The sequence below is a fragment of the Grampus griseus genome (assembly GCF_964374135.1).
Source record: "Grampus griseus genome assembly, chromosome: 9".
NCBI lineage: Eukaryota > Metazoa > Chordata > Mammalia > Artiodactyla > Delphinidae > Grampus > Grampus griseus.
The window spans coordinates 60,459,971-60,482,257 of NC_139003.1; the positions used below are offsets into that span (position 1 = coordinate 60,459,971).

The 22,287-nt window shown below is 41.0% G+C and overlaps 1 protein-coding gene across 1 annotated transcript; it reads right to left on the reverse strand.

Moving 5' to 3' along the window:
- Positions 1 to 1,471: 1,471 nt before the first annotated feature.
- Positions 1,472 to 16,758, reverse strand: ASNS (asparagine synthetase (glutamine-hydrolyzing); the record flags this gene model as incomplete). Its single annotated transcript, XM_082661451.1, has 11 exons — positions 1,472 to 1,776; positions 2,627 to 2,782; positions 2,869 to 2,950; positions 4,058 to 4,158; positions 4,638 to 4,744; positions 6,312 to 6,438; positions 7,703 to 7,830; positions 8,362 to 8,463; positions 8,719 to 8,904; positions 12,404 to 12,641; positions 16,510 to 16,758. 11 exons carry the CDS (start codon positions 16,756 to 16,758, stop codon positions 1,567 to 1,569), a joined length of 1,686 nt encoding a protein of 561 aa, XP_082517577.1. The 3' UTR covers positions 1,472 to 1,566.
- Positions 16,759 to 22,287: the final 5,529 nt, after the last annotated feature.

The window sequence follows — 22,287 nt, forward strand, 5'->3', positions numbered from 1 at the left end:
ATTTCTATTGCTTTGGGAGACTGACGTAAGATAACATTGGTACGATTTATGTCAGAGAATGTTTAGACTTTTTAAAAATAAGTGAAGGCCAACAGGTAGGCTTAAACAGTCCCCAACTTCCAACTTACCAGCGAAATTCCTGGGCTACTCACTCTTCCCATGAAGCATTCTTTTATTTACCTGTGCCTCAGCAGTTTCCTCTTCAGAAATTTGTAATAACTAAATTCATCTTTAAAATATATTTCAAAATCCTGTCCCTAAATAACCAATGAGCAGTCAAATGAAATTCTACCTGTTCATTGAATGTTTCCTTGTTATAGCTTCTCTTCTTCCAGCTAGTTTTGGAATGCTTTTTCCTTTTATCAGAAATGCCTGGCTCTAGAACAGGGCTTGGCAAAGTATGGCCAATGGGCCAAATCCAGCCCACTGCCTGTTTTTATAACGTTTTAATACAACACAGCCATGCCCATAGGTTTGCATATGGCCTTGCCCATTAGTTTCCATACTGTCTGTGGCTGCTTTTGCACCATAATGGCAGAGCTGAACAGTTCCAAGAGAGGTCTGCAAAGCCGAAAATATTTACTGTCTAGCCCTGAAAAAGTTTGCTGACTCGTGCTTTACAACGATAGTTCCAGAAGAAGACACTGGCGCAACAGAAAAAAATACAAATTACTATCCCTGGATGAAAAATGTTGTCTGCCATATCAGTAAGCAAAGGATATTGCAGCCATCAAGCCATCAGCCACCTGTCACTGTGCACCCTGAGGGGATTCAGGATGGAGAAAAGTAGGATACTGGCCCTAGACAGTTAAGATGCATATCAAAGGAATGATTTCAATTAGCCCAGACTCTTGCCTCTTCCTATACAGAGAAATGCACTAAATTCATTAACCTGAGATGTTTGGTTTTAACAGTAATCTTTTGATGTTCTGGACTACCTGGTCTTTGTTGCAAAAACTATATATCCTGGCTCCTCCCTTACCTCTGCAGACCAGTCCCTCAGAACAATCTGAGAGGCTGTCTTCTGGGCTTAAGTTAAGTTTTATTTGGCAGATTTTCTGATGACTTAATTCTCAACTTTTAGGCTGTGCAGTTTTCAGTCAACATGTCTTACAAAATAGAGCTGTCAAAGTCTTACAAAGGACTGACCTCTCCAGAGTGTAACTAGCCAGCTGTTAGGAATGCAGAAAGAACTAAGGGAGGAGGTCAGAGGAGGACCACACGCAGATGAGGCAAGGCCTGGAAGGAGGCCCCGCTGGCATGAGACCCCAAAGCCCTCTCCAGTAGCTCTGCCAGGAAAGGGCGTGTGAGGCTTCCCAAACATCAGACTGTTTCCCCTTTCCTAGCTCACTCTCTTATTGTGATACAGTGAAAGCTGTTCAGTTTCTAGCTACCTCTGATGAGGGGGCTATATGAATATAAATGACTAGAGCAATGTTTCAGATTTAAGACTTTTATTTTTTCACACCCAAGCAAGCCTGGGCCGTTGACCCTTCCTGCCCCCAAGCCCCCTACCCTTCACAATGAGAAGAAATGTTTGCTTTCACTCCACGGCTCAGGGAATACCTAAGCTTTGGCAGTGGCCTTGTAATGGGTCAGAGTGCGGGCGGAAGGGTCCGTGGCGCTAGTCCACCTGGGCATCCAGTAATGAGGCAGCCAGTCGGCGCGGCCCGGGTAGTGGCGTTCAAAGATCTGACGGTAGTAATAGCCTTCTTTCGTTTTCGGAGTATTGACGGCAAATTTTTGGGCTGCGCTTGCCATCACCGCATCATCAACCTGCAAGAATAACAAGATAGAAGCGAAATGGTTTTTTAACCGGCATGGAAATACTTGTATTTAATCTGGCTTCACAAAAACAGAAAACAAAAAGAGAAAAGGCATGAATGTATATTGTGTGAGAGACTCTTTGGATCACTTAGAAAATGCTAAAATACCCTAATATACATAGCTGCAGTGACCTTTAAGGAACATTCACATGCATACTTCTTCTAAGTGGTGGTTCTAAGTGTTCGATTCATTTGTGCCTAATAACATCATCTGGCACCCAACAGGTGCCCAAAAATGTGTAAGATGAAAGCCAGGGGGCTTCCCTGGTGGCGCAGTGGTTAAGAATCCACCTGCCAATGCAGGGGACACGGGTTCAAGCCCTGGTCCGGGAAGATCCCACATACCGCGGAGCAACTAGGCCAGTGCGCCACTACTACTGAGCCCACACTCTAGAGCCCATGTCCCACAACTACTGAGCCCGCGTGCTACAACTGAAGCCTGCACGCCTAGAGCCCGTGCCCTGCAACGAGAAGCCACCGCAATGAGAAGCCCGTGCACCACAACGAATAGCCCCCACTCGCTGCAACTAAAAAGAAAGCCCATTCTCAGCAATGAAGACCCAACGCAGCCAAAAATAAATAAAATAGATAAATTAAAAAAAAAAAGTCAGTGATGACTGGTAAGTCTCCTCTCTATTCTAGATGCCACCTTATTCTTACAGAATTCTTTAAAAGAAGTATTGTTTACAGGGCATCTCTCCTGCAGACACAAACATTTAAATTAAATACAAAATGAACAGTGATTACTCCTCTGCACCCAAATTATCCTATTCCAGAAAATACTTTTAAAGACATGATACCTGATGGTCAATGTATTCCTGTAAAATCCTAAACCAGGAATTCTTAACTGAGGTTATTCCATCACTGAAGGCTTCTTTTGGTCGCCAGAGAATCTCTTTAGGTATCAGATTGGAGTCCTCAAAGGTCTCTCTCAGAAGATGTTTTTCTATCCCGTTCTGACATGAAAACAAAAGGAGTGTCAGTGATCTAAATATAACCAGTATCAGTGGTTTTTTGACAGTTTTTATCTTGATTCACCCACCTTGGGGGTTTTCATATTTGGTGGCAGAGACATGTAATAGGAAGAAAATCGATGATCCAGGAAGGGGACTCTCAGTTCAAGGCTTAAAAAGGAAAAGAAGAAAATCTAAATCAAAATGGATATTTAGTGCCTGTCTGTTTAGATTCAGACTTAGTTTCCTAGGAATTCACTTAGCCTCTAAGTAATGTTAACATTATAAAGTCATTTTTATAATCCTAAGTAACTGCCCTACGCTAATGCATGAATACAAAAACCTTCATTCAGAGTACACATTACATCATCTAGGGAATGAAACAAACTACTGGAGAATAATTACTTTTACTTTCCCTTCTGTAAACTATTAAATACCTCAAAAATCAGAAAAAGAATGAGTGACCTGATCATTAAGAACGTACTTTGCCTGGACTTTCCTGACTCACAGTTTTTTCTAGGTGAGACCATCTCTCATCCTATTAAAAACAGTAATGCTAATCTGCGGTTATTACCCTATCTGCTTGTCCTAACCAGAGTCCCCAGGATTCAAGAAACAGATGATGTGACCTTGGATGAAACACTGTGGAACGCTGGTTTATACTGAATGTAAGTTATTCATCAGTTAGTAGTAAAAATGTTTGTGTCAGTTCATTCCCCAACCTCATATTATTTTCTAATCTACGTGTGATTTGATAGAAGCAACTAAAAGAGTTGATACTGGTTGTTTATCACGTACAGTTAAGAGTCTTCAATTCTCCAACATGACCAGCTTTAAAAAGTGAAAACTTTAGCCAACTTTAAGCTAATCAAATCTCTTGCATCTTCGCTTCCCTCTCCCCACACATGGTCCCCACAGCATCAAACTGGCATGGCAGGTGCTCAACGCTCACAACATGAAGGTGTATAATCTTTACTTCTCTTAAAAAAAACTAAAAAAAAAAAGCTGCAAGTGCCTTCCATCTCAGTTGCCCAGAAGTGGGCAAGATGTTGTGCTTTCAAGATGGGAACTCCATCTCAAACCGCCTATCCATGTCCTCTCACCATGACAACAGCACTCTGATTCAGCCTAATCCCTTTGCACCAACAGACAAGCTTCATTTTCTCTATAGAAGGCATACTTTGCAACATATACTAACTGGAAAGAAAGAAATCGACCACTGAGCCTTTTGTTTTTTGAGGTTATTTTAACAATCGCTTCCTAAAATACCACGTTTACCCATGGGCAGCAGTAGTTCGATCTGCTCGGAGAACATCAAACAAATACAGTTCCTTCAGAAGCCGCTCACTCTCCTCCTCGGCCTTCTCAGGGGAAGGAGCCTAGTTTGCAAACAGAGCTGAAGTTACAAATACACCCACAAGCTTTGCTTCTGGCACATGAAACAGTTTTTATATCTTACTCGTACACATAACTCCAATTCTAAAGGTGGGTAAGACAAAAAGCCCAACAGAGCTTAGGGAAGGGAGTAAATGCTTGATAAAACGTACCTTCCCTCACACCAAGACTGCTACTGCTAGAACAAATAAAATGACATGCTGTACGACAGCCATAAGACCATAGGAGACTAAGAGCAGAAACATGATTCTTAGGCTTAACGAGTTCAAAAAAAGATATTATCTGACACTATTAAGACTTCTTTCTCCCCCCCGAAATACACACACTATCAGATTTCCTGATATGCCTCACAAGATGTTCAAAGTGTTACTGTTATGCCAAAAAAGAAGATAGAAAATAGGTAAATAATAATTCATACTTTTCTTCCCCTAGGATCAATATCCCTCCATTTGAGAATGCTTACCTTGTGAAAATATATGTAACCCTGTGTAAGTTCATCTGAACCTTCTCCAGAGAAGATCACTACGCTATCCGTGTTCTTCCGAATGTACTTTGAAATTAAGTACATACCTTAAAAAAGAGACAGAAATTATTGTTAATGTCCACATAACCCTCTACCAAAAATGTCTTTTATTTGATTTCTGGAAATGACTGCAAGCTTTGCTATCACACTAGACTCTCTGTTAATATAAAGTAGTTTGCAAAAGAATGACCTTATATCTACAATATCTTTATATGGTACCTATCTTTTTATGTATGTAATCCAAAAGTCGTACTGTTGTGATGAAACACCCCAAAACCCTTCCACAATTTTATATATAGGTTTTAAAATGTTACTGCTTTCAGACCAAGAATGTCTATCTGAAGATTTTGCTAAACAATGTTAAAAATGCTAAAAAATTTTGCTGAACAATGACTCAAATATCTTAGATGTGATAACTTTCACACCAGTATCACTATAAAAAAATTAAAAGGTAGGGCTTTGGTAGCTTAATTTTTATTCGGGGCTTTTTTTCTGATACCTACTCCCCATTCAGCATATGTCAAATACAGTTAAGAATATTGCATCATTAAAAGGTGCTGGTTGGGGCTTCCCTGGTGGTGCAGTGGTTGAGAGTCTGCCTGCCGATGCAGGGGACACGGGTTCGTGCCCCAGTCCGGGAAGATCCCACATGCTGCGGAGCGGCTGGACCCGTGAGCCATGGCCGCTGAGCCTGCGCGTCCGGAGCCTGTGCTCCGCAACGGGAGAGGCCACAATAGTGAGAGGCCCGCGGTTGGTCCCTGCTCCACATCCCTGTAAACCACTATCTGTTCTTAACTGTTTTTTCATTATCACCTCCCTAGGGATACTTTTTAGACCTTCTTCCCTAATCTCCTTCACCAACGAAATATCAGTACCAGAAATACCGTATTTCTGCTGATGTACCGTGGCCCTTTGGAAGGCCAGAAACCACTGTAATACCTAATATTTTTTTGCCCTTCAAGAACTAATTTTTGCTTCCTTGGGAGAGACAGCACCTCTGTACTATTATTGCAAAGTTAGAGCATGAGGATGCAGACCCTAAACTTTGCAATGGAGTCGTGTCAGATTCTGCATCCCTTAAGAGAGGCATATCTAAGCCAGTAGCATATTAGAGGCTCAGCAAAATTAGATCAGTCTGATTGGGAGTATGCTTCTAATCTCAGTGTGTATCCACAGGGTAAAACTCATATTTCTTGCTGCACAATATGTTATTGATTGATAAGTCGTATGATGGAATATTTACCAAAATATATCTAAAACGAGCATTCCTTACAGAAATAAGTTACAACATAGACCTGTTTCCCTATACAGCCCAAGAAACTTTTATACAGAGAAACTGGGGGAAAGGTGGTGCAAAAAATATGTATCTACTTTTTGAAGAAATATAAATAGTGATACCATAAATGTGGAAGTTTAACTATATATTTATTGTACCTCTCCAAAAGAGATTTCAGGAATTCTTAAATGGCCTTGTCTTTAACAATTGCTGACACAGGAATTTTACCTCTGTTCATTCTTGAGTACTGTTTTTTAAACAACTGCTTGAAACAGGACTGTTTACTCCTTACACCTTTTCAGTATTAAAAATCTTTTTGGGATCATAAAATACCTTACCTACTGAAGCACGGACTGTCGTAATATCGTAAGTTTCCAAGGAAAATATGACTTCATCCAGGACCTGAATGCCTTCCTCAGAGTTAAAGAGGACTTCATGGTGTTCGCTGCCAATATGATTTGCCACCTGATTATACAAGAAATACCCACAGGCTTGTGTTTTAAAGGACTACTCTTGAAAATGAAGCGGGACTGTAGTTCACAACACATTATGAATTAACAAGGGTGTTAAACAAACAAGACAAACTAAGCGGAAATGATTCCGTAGGCCACCACAATAAGGGGAAATGATTCTCTAGGCCACTGCATATGAGCCCCACCTAGTCAGGCTCCCTTGCCTCCCCCGGTGTCTGCCCTCCACTGACCACCGAGAGGTAGAGCTCCCAGCCACTCTTCCCACGCCAAGACTTCACCCTAACAAGCATGCCCCCCACTCCCCCTCACACTGATTTTACCTCCTTTTGGCCCTCCTGCAATGCCTAATTTTACATCCAGGATGTTATTCCTAAATTAAATGGCCCCTCCCCTCATTCTGTTTCCTTTGGCTATTGTGGATTCATTTAGCATTGGTCAGCTTGCTTTGGGACCACCTGCTTGCTCCTTCTCAGCCATTCTATGCAAGTTTCTCCAAAGTGGGAACGAGGTCTCCCGCACACTGAATGTGTACAAGGTCCCCTCTGCCCACAGCCCTAAACACAGTACTTTATAAAAGAAAAAAAAAGAAAAGTAAAAAGAACATCTAACATTCTCTAAGTACTCATACACGCTAGGTTCTATCCTACACACTTATATTAAGTATTATGTAATTTTCACCTCAAAACTATCCCATGGTAGATACTATTACTTCCATTGCGTAAGTGAGGAATTGTGTGGTAGAAGTACGATTTGAAACCAGCAGTCAGGCTCTAACGCCTGCAGCCTGAACCACTATACCATGCCCTAACTCTCAAAAGGGCGGAATTATCATAGGGTCTTTGTGAGGACTGCATGGGTCGTGATAGATAAAAGTGCCCAGAGGGGCTTCCCTGTTGGCGCAGTGGTTGAGAGTCCACCTGCCGATGCCAGGGACACGGGTTCGTGCCCTGGTCCAGGAAGATCCCACATGCCGCGGAGCGGCTGGGCCCGTGAGCCATGGCCGCTGAGCCTGCGCGTCCGGAGCCTGTGCTCCGCAACGGGAGAGGCCACAACAGTGAGAGGCCTGTGTACCGCAAAAAAAAAAAAAGTGCCCAGAATACAGTGTACAACATAGTTGATATTCAACAGGCATTTCATTCCATTTTAATATATTTAATTCAAAACAATTATCTAAGTCAATGCAGCAGCAAAGTATAGAACCATCAATTACTAACAAGTCTGTCTTAACTACATAACAGACAAAGACAGTGTCTTACCTTTCTAGCAGCTAGTAAATCGGGACTGTCTTCCATGCCAATCGCAAATGTCTGGAGAGGATACTGTACTTTGGCCTCTTTTAGCTGCTTCAATAGGATGGCAGCAACCAAACTGGAATCCAAGCCACCTATGAGCAAGACAGGAAGTGTAGTGGTTATGGGCCTTACATAAGAGAGGGACAGATATGATTTACATTCCTATTAAGCACCAAGATTAGAGTTTTACCATTTAAAATCCCCAAGTTTTATAAATTGAAAATCAACTTGAATAAGAAAAATCTAACATTTAACCTGTGATAATGGTAACAGTATTTGAATTGGTTGAAAACCACTACACACATTCTAGGACTCGAATCAAGATGGTGGACTAGGAGGACATGGAACATTCTAAAGAATGTTTACTAGCTCATTCGTGCCAATATAATTATAGTATCACTTTGCTACATTATTTGCTACATTATTATTTGCTACAATGTACAATGTACAATTTGCTACATTATTATTAAAATATTGAAAGCAACTTACAGAAAACTTTTTCATCCTATAATGGAGGAAAGATTAAATCATATAGTATTTTATAGTCAAAACCTCCAGGATAGCTATAAATCATTTAACTTAAATATGCACTAAATACAATTAGGTTTTTAAACTGACTTCACCTGATAAAAGGCAGCCAATCCTTCTGTCCGTCATCAAACGTTTCTTAATGGCATTGTCAAAAAGGATTCGGAGGTTGTTCTTCACAGTTTCTATCTCAAAACCTATTAACACATAAAGGAAATTAAATAGCTGCAGAAAAGCCTGGGCTGAATTATTTACTGAAATGGGTACACAGTCATCTACCTCTATCATGATGGCATTTGCTCAACAGTGAAGTTGGCCAAATTGCAATGTGTCACCTCCAAATTAAAAAGGAAACAGATTTTCGAACTTACATCATTCCAGTGATGTGAGAGTACAGTTTTCCTTTTGGGGAGAGAGGTGGGGAACAGGTGGGTGGGCTTCTGCTTTCTTACCTGGGAAGAGTTTCTCCACGCTGTCATACAGGGCATGCAGAGGCTCATCTCTACAGTTATGATATTTAACCATTTCCACCGATGCTACTTTGCCATTTGGCTTTAAATCCAAAACTTCATAGTGTCCTGGGAGAAAAGGCTCCACTTTTAAAAAAGGAGTCATGGAGTGCTTCAAGTTAATGAGACCTACATATTCAAAAAGATAAATTTATTCAAATGAGGATAATACTTCACAGTAACTTTCATGATTAGTTAGTATCCTCTAACTTCCTATTTATCTTCCCTCTTTAATACAAATACGTGTCCATTACATAAGCAAAACTGGAAAAATATAATCACTCGAAACACTACCATCTACTTACTAGAAAGGTAACAGTAGTACAGAGATGCACAGCAAAATTACACTGGTTTATAGTAATTCAAGGCAATAGGAAAATCTTCAGTGTTCAATTTCTTCTCCCTAGCTGGAATTTCTGATTTTAAAAAATCTATTTTCTTCACTAAAGCAAACAAATACAAGAAAAGATACATTTATTAAGCAAAGAGAGTGACTTGAAACTTAATTTCATGATATCCTGGTAGTCACTTGTCATCACTGAGGTATCTTAAGAAAATAGCTGTGGTTCCCAGTCCTTTAACAAGCAAAATGATCCACCATTACGTACTTTAAACTCAGATATTAAGAAGTCAGACATCTATCCCTTATGTAGCTATTATATACTGTATGTGAGTTAAACATTATAATTTAAATTCCCTCAATAAGTGCTCACAGGAAGTAACCAACTTGACTTCACCATGATCTGTGATTAAAAAAGAAAAATCAGGGGCTTCCCTGGTGGCGCAGTGGTTGAGAGTCCGCCTGCCGATGCAGGGGACACGGGTTCGTGCCCTGATCCGGGAAGATCCCACATGCCGCGGAGCGGCTGGGCCCGTAAGCCATGGCCGCTGAGCCTGTGAGTCCGGAGCCTGTGCTCCGCAATGGGAGAGGCCACAACAGTGAGAGGCCGCATACCACAAAAAAAAAAAAAAGAAAAGAAAAATCAGTGGTTTATTATAAACAGTAAGCCTATCTACACAGAATACTTATTATGATTTATAATTTGAGTTTGTTGACCCAGGAATCTACTGTGTAGTGTGGAATTCAAACAGCAGACAAGCCCCAGATCCTATCACCAGCTAGCAGACCTCAAGCTAGCCACACAGCTCCCGTAGGGGGAGAAGCAGTTACAAGATTTTAAGCAGGGAGCACCATGACCAAATGAGTTTTTGATAGGCTATTCTAAAAGCACTGAGAAAGGAAAACTATTGCAGTACAGTATTCTAGATGAGATCATGTTGTTTAGAAAAGGGCAGTGTTAAGGATGTAAAAAAAACACAAGTCAAGAAATTTCAGAGGGTAAATTGGACGTGAGACCGTAATTCCATATCAAGGTTTTGGAGACACAGTGGAAGTATGGAGTCTGCTTTTCCCTTGTGTTCTCTTTGCTGGGCTTCCCTAACAGCACTTTAGGTAAATAACATATATACTTCTTTGCCATACGATCACAGTAAGTGATTTAAGGAATGAGGCAAAAAGGCAGACAGGCAGGTAGACCAGATTTTAGGATGTCATTCTATCTAGCTAGGAGATAAAAGATGAATGCCTTCCTCAACTTTGTCAAGAAATGCTAAATATGATTTATAAGTATTTTATTCCATTCTGTGGGTTGTCTTTTCACTTTCTTGATGGTGTCCTTTGAAGTACAAGAATGTTTAATTCTGATGAAATCCAATTTATTTTTTTGTTGCTTGTGCTTTCGGGGTCATATCTAAGACATCTTTGCAAAATCCAAGGTCATGAAGATTTAGCCATATATTTTCTTCTAAGAGATTTATAGTTTTAGTGTTTACATTTAGGAGTTTGACCCACTTTAATTTTTATGTATGGTGTGAGGTAAAGGTTTAATAACTTCATTTTTTTGCATGTGTGTGTCCAGTTGTCCCAGCACCATTTGTTGAAAAGACTATTCTCCGCCCATTGAATGGTCTTGGAACCCTTGATGAAAATCTGTTGACTGCAGATGTATGGATTCACTTTTGGACTCTTAGTTCTATTCCACTGGTCTATATGTCTGTCCTGCCAGTACCACACTGTCCTGATTATCGTTATTTTGTAGTACGTTTTGAAGTCAGGAAGTGAGAATCCTCCTACTTTATTCTTTCTCAAGATTGTTTTGGTTATTGTGAGTCCTTTGCCATTCCCTATGAATTTCAGAGTCAGCTTGTCAATTTTTACGAAGAAGTCACCTGGGATTCTGACAGAGGTCATGCTGAATCTGTAGATCCATTGGGGGAGTCTGTGCCAACTTAACAATGTTAAGTCTTCGATCCACGATCATTGTATGCTTTCCAATTTATTTAGATCTTCTTTCATTTCTTTCAACAATGTTTTATAGTTTTCAGCATACAGTTTTGCACTGCTTTTATTAGATTTATTCTCAAGTATTTTATTCTTTTTGATGCTATTTGTAAACACAGAGTAAACCACATGACCCAGCAAGTCCACTCCTAGGTATACACCGAAGAGAAATGAAAACACAAAAACTTGTACACAAATATGTAGAGAAGCATTATTCATAAGAGCCAATTGTCCATCAACTGACAAAAGGATTAACAGTGGATAAACAGAATGTTTATGTAAACCATATTTGTAATGTAATCCATTACAAATATCCATGTAATGGAGTATCTTTTGGCCATAAAAAGTAAATACTGATACATGTTACAACATAGACAGACCTCGGAAACATTATGCCAAGTGATAGAAGCCAGTAACAAAAGACCACATATGATATGACTCCGTTCATATGGAATGCCCAGAATAGGGAAATCCACATAGACTGAAAGCAGATTGGCAGTTGGCTGGGACTGGGGGGAGAGGGGGTAGAGGAGGTAGTTGGGGACAGGAAGTTTAATGGCTGATGGATATGGAGTGATGGGGAGTGACAGCTCAAGAGTACAAGGTTTATTTTTATTTTTTTGGCTGCATTGCGAGACTTGTGGGATCTCAGTTCCCCTGACCAGGAATCGAACCGGGGCCCTCAGCAGTGAAAGCGCAGAGTCCTAACCACTGGACCGCCAGGGATTTCCCTACGGGGTTTATTTTTGAGGTGATAAAAAATTTCTAAAATTGACCGAAGCATTGTTTGCAGATATCTATGAACATACTAAAAACCACTGAATTGTACACTTTAAATGGAAGAATTGTATGGCATGTAAATTATACACCAATAAAGCTGTTTAAAAAATGCTAAATTAAAATGAGTCTGTGTGATAGCCATGGCACAGTACCACAGTGCAATAACTGCAGGGCCGGCCAACCCTACCATTACAATGTGACATAGGGAAACTTGAAAATACATATGGAATCAGACCAGACGCAGAGCCTATCAGCACAACAAAAATTAAATGACTTTACTACAGACTTATCCTCTAAGGTTTACAGAATTTAAGTGCTAAAAGGAGAGTCCAACTCCTTGGCTTTATAAAGAAAAGCTCAGAAAGTCGATGACTCTCATAGTCACTTGTAAAAAATCTGCGTTGCCCCATTTGTAAATATGCATTGGATTAGATTTATAAATATTATTTAAAAGAAAACACAGAATCAGGACAATAATGAAAATCTACAGTAAAATTCTATCATTACCTTTAGCTTCTGAACACACGGCCAAAAATCCATCTTCTGTCACGGCTTTAAACAAAGGTCTGACTCCATAGGTATCTCTGCCCAAGAATACTTTCTTATTGGCAGTATCCAGTAAAATAAATGCAAATACCCCATCCAACATACAAACTGTTTGCTCAATTCCTCCTTTGTCATAAAGATGAAGGATTATCTCACCATCCACTTTGGTCTGGTATTCAAATTCAAAATGGTGTTGCAGCTTAAGGAAACAATAGCAAAACAAAAATGTTAGAATCCTTGTGCATTCACTAATTTTTTTTTATTGCAAAGTTGCTTCAGTATTTTTGTGCTTTATAATTTCATGCACGTTAGTGATTTAGAAGAATCACGGCATTATAAAAATATAGCCTGTTTGAACTCAGAATCATACAAATTCTTTATAACATAAAGCTAAGCCCGTGAAAATTTTAGTTGCAGTCTTATAACCAGAATACAGACGCAATGTACCTCTGTATTGCGTGGAGGGATGGAAATGTATATTATATACATACTGTGTATGTAATACACGTGTATTTACACAAATATGTTAAGTCAAGCAAATAGATTGCCAGGTGTCATGGACACTAAAACTGTGTCTTCTTCAACTGTGAGATTTTGGTTTGGGAATATAGTATCAGCTGAGCTTCTTCAAGTTCAGCCTCACAGACTTCCTATGAAAATAGAAAGCAAAAGGACAAACACATTTGGCACTATTCCCTGACAAATAAATGATTCCATCACAATGGTGGAGACAAATGGTCCAACACAGAGCTGCTGGTCCTGGGGAGGACTATAGCATCCCGTCCTTCCACCACTGCAGAGGCATTAAAGCTACTTCTCAGTGATGGACAAAATGATGCTGGAGCTTTATTCATCCACATCCCCCAGCGGAACAGCAAAGAGACCATCATTCCCACTGCATGTAGAGAGGGTTCAATTAAGTTAGGCCCAAACTCCGTGGCTCTCCCTCACCACTGGCAAACTGTGAGGGTGAAAACTTCTTGGTATGTTCCTCTTTCTTTGTACTTACTCATATTTTTGGCTGATAATAGGAGGTTCACATAAACAAAATCAAGTTGAAATGCTGGGTATATTTGAACATTTAAAACATGTTTTTAAATTTCAAAAAGTAAGTTTCTATGTTTATATGTGTATGACCTGTAAAGAGCATGCTTCACAACCATGCTCACTCTATAGATTTGTGAACCTTTTGTCTATAAGCACGGAACTGTCCAAAAATGGGCTTCGGCCGCTTCCAGTAACTACAAAGCCACCTCCTGGTCACCTCTCCTTGCTCTGAGAGACTGTCAGCGATGATCTCTGTCACTAGGAGGCAGTGTTTGGAAGGGGTCTTCTGCTCACCCTTCTGGGCTTAAGTACCTGCAGGATAAATGAGCCCAAAGCATTCGATGATTTCAGCAAGCAACAGCTTCCAAATCTATACTCCACCACCACATCACCATCATGGCTCTTTGGCCTAAAGCGTACAGGTAACTTACTGGTTAATGATTCACGTGTATACTTCCCACCCTCCTGAAGCCACACTTAGCTTAGAGCCCCCATATTCTGCCATCACGCAGAAATCACACTGCCATTTGACTTGCTGGCTGTAGGCCTCTGATGCCCCCTGCAGGGAGGGGGCCTCCTCTTTGCCCAACCTTCACTCGTATTCCTCCTCTCCTTGACCAGTCTCCCTCCACTCCCAACTGCTGGCTGGATTTTAGTAGTAAATTCTATTTTCACCAGAAAAGGGGGACCTTTGAAGCTTCTGTTGCAGCATTCTTTATATAAGCCTGAAATGTCAATTCTACTCTTTAGACAGATTTTAGCTGCTCACACTAGATAACCTGAATGATTGGTAGAAGCAATGGAACTTCTCTGCTTCTGAAAATACAACATATTTGGCTAATTTAGAAAAGAAATATTTTCAAAATATTTAACAAAATACACAAAAGCAGCTATGTTGTTCAAGTAAAACATGGCATTTCCTACCTAATTTAAGGTGAAAGTCAGGCTACTACTGCCATGATACAAACTTGGCATTCTCACATATATGGTACCAACTTGGCTTTATAAGGAAGTTTTAACTGCCCCCTCCTCTGTTCCCACTAGCTTGAAACTCCCTTACCTTTCCTGTTCCATTTCACCTCCAAGCACCTATAAAACTGATGTCTGATGTATAGTAGGCCCTTATTAAATATATGAAAGGAATATGCTGAATAACTATAACGACTCTTCAAATGAGAAGCCTATTCTTGAGTGTTCCTATAAGCCGACAACAAACAAAGACTAAAGCTATTATTCAGAGATAAAAATGGCCAGAGGGTGACTAGAATATAAATCCCTACTCATGAATGATAGGCATATATCAAGAAGTCTCAAAAAGTACCGAGAAAAATCACAACCAAATATATGACCCTTGAATGAAATCTAGCTCAAAACCAAAAAACAGCTATAAATATATTCGTGGAACACCTGGGAAATTTTAATATGAACTGGATATTAGAGGGTATTATGGATTCTTAGGTATAATAATAGTATTGGTGTTAAGTAGAAGAATGCCCTTATTCTTAGCAGACAAATGCTTACATACTTAGGAGTAAAGTGTTATAATATCTGCAGTATACTCTAAAATGATTAAGCCCAAAATTGAATGTGTGTGTATACAGACAGAGAGATAAAGCAAAAAAGGCAAAACATTAACAATTATTCCATCCAGATGCTCAATGTTCTGTTCTTTTTTTGTAAATTTGAGATTTTCAAAATTAAAAGTTGGGGTGGAGAGTGACAAAAAAAATAACTTGCAAATTTTAAATTAAAAAATTTCTTATGAAACACCAGCCAAACAATTCCAGATTGCAAGGCTCTTAGTAAATCTGGCTTCCTCAGGTTAGAATTTCCAAACCTTCCCTACTCTCATCCTAAGAGTATGCTTTCACCAGATTAAAAAGCTGTTCCAGGGCTTCCCTGGTGGCGCAGTGGTTGAGAGTCCGCCTGCCGATGCAGGGGACACGGGTTCGTGCCCCGGTCCGGGAAGATCCCACATGCCGCGGAGCGGCTGGGCCCGTGAGCCATGGCCGCTGAGCCTGCGCATCCGGAGCCTGTGCTCCGCAACGGGATAGGCCACAACAGTGAGAGGCCCACGTACCGCAAAAAAAAAAAAAAAACTGTTCCAATTTTAGGGCTGCCGAAAGTCTTACTTCTTGCACTCCACTGCATCTGGCTACCTGTCTATCCTTTGCCTGATTAATTATGCAACAGCAACATCTTAAGGGCAGCATTAAATATAAGCTACAAATGTGATCACCCACAAACTATTAAATTCTATCCCTGCCTTAAAAATCTTCAAATCTCACTGCTCTTAGAATTATATTCTACCTCCTTACCAAGTCCTCCTTGCTCTGGTCCTCCCCAATCCCACATGGCCCTTGTTCACTTATGACCATCTCAGGGTTCTAAGCATGGCTATTCCCTCTGCACGAAAATGCCCTTCCCAGCCCTGCTAGCTAATCCTTGTCCATTCAAGTCTGAGTTGAAGTGTCAATTCCTCAAGAGGCTTTCTCTGACCACCTATACTGAAACTGGATCTCCCATATCCATGAGCTCCATATTCATTTTTTCAGAATGCCTAGTACAATGATTCTAAGAGTTAAAAACCTGAAGTGTAATCCTTTTTTTTTTTTGCGGTACGCGGGCCTCACTGTTGTGGACTCTCCCGTCGCAGAGCACAGGCTCCGGATGCGCAGGCTCAGCGGCCATGGCTCACGGGCCCAGCCGCTCTGCGGCATGTGGGACCTTCCTGGACAGGGGCACGAACCCGTGTCCCCCGCATCGGCAGGCGGACTCCCAACCACTGCGCCACCAGGGAAGCCCTGTAATCCTTTTTATCATTTTTTTTTGTGTGTGTGACCAAGTCATTTCACCTCTTTGTGCATTGGTGCCCTGTCTCTCTATATATAATTGGAGCAAATGAGAATGAACATGGAAAGTGTTTGAAAGCAAAAAGCATTATACAAAATAAAATTATTATAACCAACTAGCTCTGAGGCTAATCACATCCAGATAGCTTCTGGTTTTATTCTGTTTACCTTCTTGTGGTTATAGATTTCACCGTTGTAACACAGCCACAAGTAAGGATATTTCTTCACTCGAATTGGCTGCATTCCAAACAGCTGGTCAACCACTGCCAACCGGTGAAATCCAAAGCAGCAGTTGGTATATCCATTGACATTCTCAAAACGAAATGCATCTGGACCTCTGTGTGCAATCTTCATAGCACTCAGACACTGAACAGAAAGGCAGTCGTCACTGCCAAAGAGGGCCCAAATACCACACATGGTGCAATGGAGCTATGGGCTCTCTATGGAGAGAAAAACAGACAAATTAAATATTCAATATCCAATCCAATTCTGTATTCAATCTTGATTCCCCAAACTTGCATAAGCCACTTCAAAGACTGAAATATAAATTATCTTATCTACAGCAATTTTCCAGTAGGTTGGCAGGCACACAGGGACAGAGAATGATTTAATTTACTTACAAGTATTCAGGAAAGATGGATGACCTTAACATCCAGCCAGCTATAGCAGCTTAGCCCCCAGTCAAAGGCTGCATCCCTCTCACATTAGGATTTGGTCAGCTAGAGCTAGCAGTGTTCAGGCCACATTCTGTTTTGTATCCTAGGTTTACACCCAAGATACAGATACACATGCAGGCTGGCTCCATCCTTGCCAGAGATCCCATCCCCACTCTCTCCATCCCAGAATCCCAAAAGCCCTGAAAAATCCACGAGATGCTCCAGATTACTACAGTCGCCTCTTGTGTCTCCCTGACAATTAAATGCCGGCTTTATACCTGTACTAATAGATGTATAGTGGGTAGAAAAGATGATCATACATACTGCCTAAGTGTAACATTAAGATACACAGCTATTATAAACATTTCACTACTTCTAGCTTACCTCCAAGTGACTTATTCAAACACAATCAGAGAAGTTCTAAAAAGAAAAGAGAAAGCAGTATTATCTGATATCTTAGTTTAATAACAACAACAAAATTTAAGTTGACAGAGATACAAAATGTTCACCATCAAAATGTCCTAAAAGACAAAAATGTTAAAACATTTTTGTCTCAAAGCTACCTTGGTGAGTAAGAAAGCAAAGTAGGTGGGACATACACAGCAGTATCTCAGAAAAACAATTTGGCTATTCCCTGTAGGCCAAGAAGCAAATAAGTTACTTCCTACAAGTGTTAATTACTTTGCAATTCAAATTCAATTCTCAACTGTGAAATAAACAGCAGTTTTAGTTGAATGCTGTCAGCTCAAAACAGTTACTTTACCTAAATATCTATAACTTGCAAACTATTTTGGTATTTTTTTTAAATGGAAATTTGCAGCAAATGCCTAGATAAAAGGCATCAAGAAAAAATATAAATATTCAAGTTGCATCAATCACTTGGAACAATCCTCTGAAGACATTTCATTTGTATTTAAATGAACCAAAGCCTTATTTGGAGCTTTTATGAGACCAGATCCAATTAATGGAAAATGGTATTAACTAAAACAACTCGGAAATGAAGTATCACATGTCCTATGCAGCCCCTCCCATGCATTTGGCCGAATAGCCCATAATCAGATACAGGAACATCTCTGAGATATTGTCAGTTTGGTTCCAGACCACTGCAATAAAGCAAGTCACATGAAGTTTTTGGTTTCCCAGTGCATATAAAAGTTATGTTTACACTATACTGTAGTCTATTAGGTGTGCAATAGCATGATGTCTAGCAATGTACATACTTTAATTTAAAAAATACTTTATTGATAAAAAATGCTAACCATCATCTGAGTCTTCAGCAAGTAGTAATCTTTTTGCAGCAGAAACATCAAAGATCACTGATCACAGATTGCTAAAGTTTCAAGTTACAAAAATGTGACAGACAGGAAGTGAGCAAATGCTGTTGGAAAAATGACACGTATGCAGAGTTGTCACAAACCTTCAATTTGTTTAAAAACAAAAAAAAGCAGTACCTGCAAAGCTAGGTACGCTTGGATTTACTTCGAGATTTACTGGGAAAATTCACTGAGGTTTAAGTGAGGTGACTATTAATAAGCCATCTACTTTTGACTCTAAAAAAATGGGCTGGGAAAGTGCTCTGAAATCATGTGCGGTGATTAGTCAGTCATTTACCTAAGTCTTCCTAATGCTGCTTAGTGAATCCCATTAAGCATGCTACAGAAACTCAGGAAGCACTAAATTGGAGGGGAAACAGGGGCGACAAACGATTGCAAAGCACACTTATTTCTCCAGCAGGAAAAGCAGATTAAAACTATCACCTATTATTTTTATTGGAAACAGTCTTACTCGCAAACATCCTACTTGGCAACGCTTTTTCCTACTGCTGTTACCTGTTCCAGTAATTTTCCATATTTCCTCATAAATGTCTAGAGCAGTGCTGTCCAATTGAAATGTGAGCCACATGTGTAATGTTAAATATACTAGTAGCGCCATTAAAAAAGTAAAAAGACAAAAGCATAATAAAAAAATTTTTTAAAAAGAGAAAAAAGTGAAATTTCAAATAGATTTTAACACAATGTACTGAAAATAGTATTATGTCAAGACGTAATTAGTACAAAAATATTAACAAGATATTTTACATTGCTTTTTTCTATTAAATCATCAACACTTTAAGCACATTTCAATTCGGATTAGTCAGCACTTCACGTTCTCAATAGTCACATGTGGCTAGTGGTTACTGAATTGGACAGTGTTGTTTCAGAGCACTTAATTTCTTAAACCAATACTTAAAAACAAAGTGATATGGTGAAGTTTAAGATTTCAGCAACTAACGCCTGCACAGGTTCAAGACCTAAATTACTTTTTTTTTTTTAATAGATCTTTACTGGAGTATAATTGCTTCACAATACTGTGTTAGTTTCTGTTGCACAACAAAGCGAATCAGCCACGTGCATACACATGTCCCCATATCCCCTCCCTCTTAAGCCTCCGTCCCATCCTCCCAATCCCACCCCTCTAGGTCATCGCAAAGCATCGGGCTGATTTCCCTATGCTATGCTGCTGCTTCCCACCAGCCAACTATTTTACATTCCGTAGTGTGTATGTCGATGCTACTCTCACTTCGCCCCATCTTTGCCCTCCCATTCCATGTCCTCCAGTCCATTTTTTATGTCTACCTCTACTATTTACCATAGCCAGGACGTGGAACCAACCTAAATGTCCATCGACAGATGAATGGATAAAGAAGATGTGGCACATAGATACAATGGAATATTACTAAGCCATAAATTACTTTTAATTAATCTTATGAGATCAATCAATGAAAAAGTTGAGTTACCAGTGCTTTTAAATTATTTATCAAGCACTCCGGGCAATAGATGGTAAAGAAATAATGTAGGCCACAGGCTGAGGAAAAACACTGTCCCTTCATTAAAATAATAACATTAATCTGAAACTAGCCCTATAAAATAGATATCCATTGAGAAAAGGCATGCTCGTTTCTTTTGCCTTTTCCCATACCGCGCCGCCTGTCGTGCCCAGATCTCTTCTGGGCACGATTTGCTCAGCACTTGTTGAGTCTTGCAGTCTACACAGATAGGGGGAGGGGTAACTAGGTGAAGGGGTGGAGGTTGCCGGAGGTGAGGAGGTATCCTCCGAGGCCTTAACAGACAGCCCTGCAGACCCTCCCTCTCGGACCAAGACCTAGCGACCGCGTCGCCCCATGACTCGCGACTGCACTCGGGCCGCGTGCATCTTCCAGCCCATCCGAGCGGGTCCCCTGAAATGCGAAAACTTCCGCAGGCTTCGACACAATATAATACAAAATAATGAAATTTAAAATGGCCAACTTAAACCGCCGCCGCCTTCTCTCCAAAGCGGCAGGGCCTTAGCTCTGCGGGTCACTAGGTTCCCCCTCCGGGACCACAGCGGAGGTCTTCCCAGGGGCGCAACAATCGGCCCCGCCCCCTTTGCTCCGCAGCAGCCGCAGACGCCGGAATCCGCGTCTGCCCTCCCGTCGGGCAGGCCAGGCTGCTGCGCATCCCCCTCCCTCTCCCGGGGCAGCCCCACGGCACGCTGGGAGAGCGCTGCGACTCCCGGCTGCCCGGCTTACCTGGGCTCCAGCGGGGTGGGCGGGCGGGCGACCGTGAAGTGAGCAGGATGCAACTTGCGGGCTGAGGACCTCACCTCACCTCTCACTTTATAACCGTCTGGCTCCTGTAATGCTTGCAGGAGGTTTCATCACGTCTGGGAGGGCCAACCAGCGCGCAGAGGCGTGGCCCGCAGGGCGTGAAGGCGCCAGCCCGGCCAGGACTGGATGCGGAGCGAGGGAGGCGGAGGAACTGCTCTGTTTCTTGCTTCTTAAAGTGTTAGTGCACCTGCTGAGGGAGAGCCTCAGAGGCCTGGCCAGGTGCCCCATTGACACCTAGGATTACCTTACATGCTGTTCTGACAATTCATTAATCTTCCGCACTTGTTTTGTTCTTAGGGAAACCATCAGCAACTGATTGCCGTATCCCCTCTGCAGCAGATCTCCCTCATATCTTTAATTGTGACGTCTTTAGAAGTGCTTTATCCTCCTTATTACTAAGAGAGCATCTTAGCTGTGGATACGCATATATTTGCTAAATTAATAAATAGTGAGACAGATGGGAATAGCTGGATGGGTCTCCACCTTTTATTTTTAATTTATTTTTTGGGGCATGAAACTCCTACATCTTTATTTTTTTAACATTTATTGGAGTATGATTGCTTTACAATGGTGTGTTAGTTTCTGCTTTATAACAAAGTGAATCAGCTATACGTATACATATATCCCCATATCCCCTCCCTCTTGCGTCTCCCTCCCACCCCCCCATCCCTATCCCTCTAGTCCACTTTTTATTAAATGCAAATTAGATTTCATTATGTTCTTCTACCTCAGACGGAGTTAAATTTCTCCTTCCTCTGTATTTTGTGATGGATCGTCATCAGACTTCTGATGTGGTTGTATTGGCGCTCAACCAGACGGTCACCTTGTTGATTGTGTCGACCTCTTCACCTTTTGGGTCTCAGGATCGGCTCAGTGGATGCATGTATTCAGTTCAATTCGATTACTCATTACATTTGGTCGTTGACAAATTTCACTTTCAGGAAAGGACTGAGTTCCATTCCAGTCTGAATTTTATGACTACTCACATGACCATGAGATATGTCCTATAACCTCTTTACATTTACATCTTTAAAATAAGCAAGTTAGGGACTTCCCTGGTGGCACAGTGGTTAAGAATCCGCCTGCCAATGCAGGGGACACGGGTTCGAGCCCTGGTCCGGGAAGACCCCACATGCTGCGGAGCGGCTGGGCCCGTGAGCCATGGCCACTGAGCCTGTGCGCCTAGAGAGAAGCCACCACAATGAGAAGCCCACTCAGTGCAACGGAGCCTGTGCTCCACAAAGAGAAGCCACCACAATGAGAAGCCCACTCAGTGCAACAAAAGAGTAGCCCCTGCTCGCCGCAATTAGAGAAAGCCCGCACGCAGCAACGAAGACCCAACACAGCCAAAAATTAATTAATTAATTAATTAATTAATTTAAAATAAATAAATAAATAAGCACGTTAGAGACTACTGGGGGTCCTTCTAGTCCTGAAATTTTAAGTACTAAAGTGATGAGAGTTCTGTAGAGCCATAGCACCCAAGGAGAGAAATTATTTTTTTTCATCCCCACAATATCAGCTATCTCATCAAAACTCAAAATAGCATTGCAATCTGGATATTTTTACATGAGGCCCAGTTAGAAGTATATTATCCATATTTACACACCTAATACTTGTGGATCCAGATGTGAAACCAGGTTTGTCTAGATCCACAGGCCA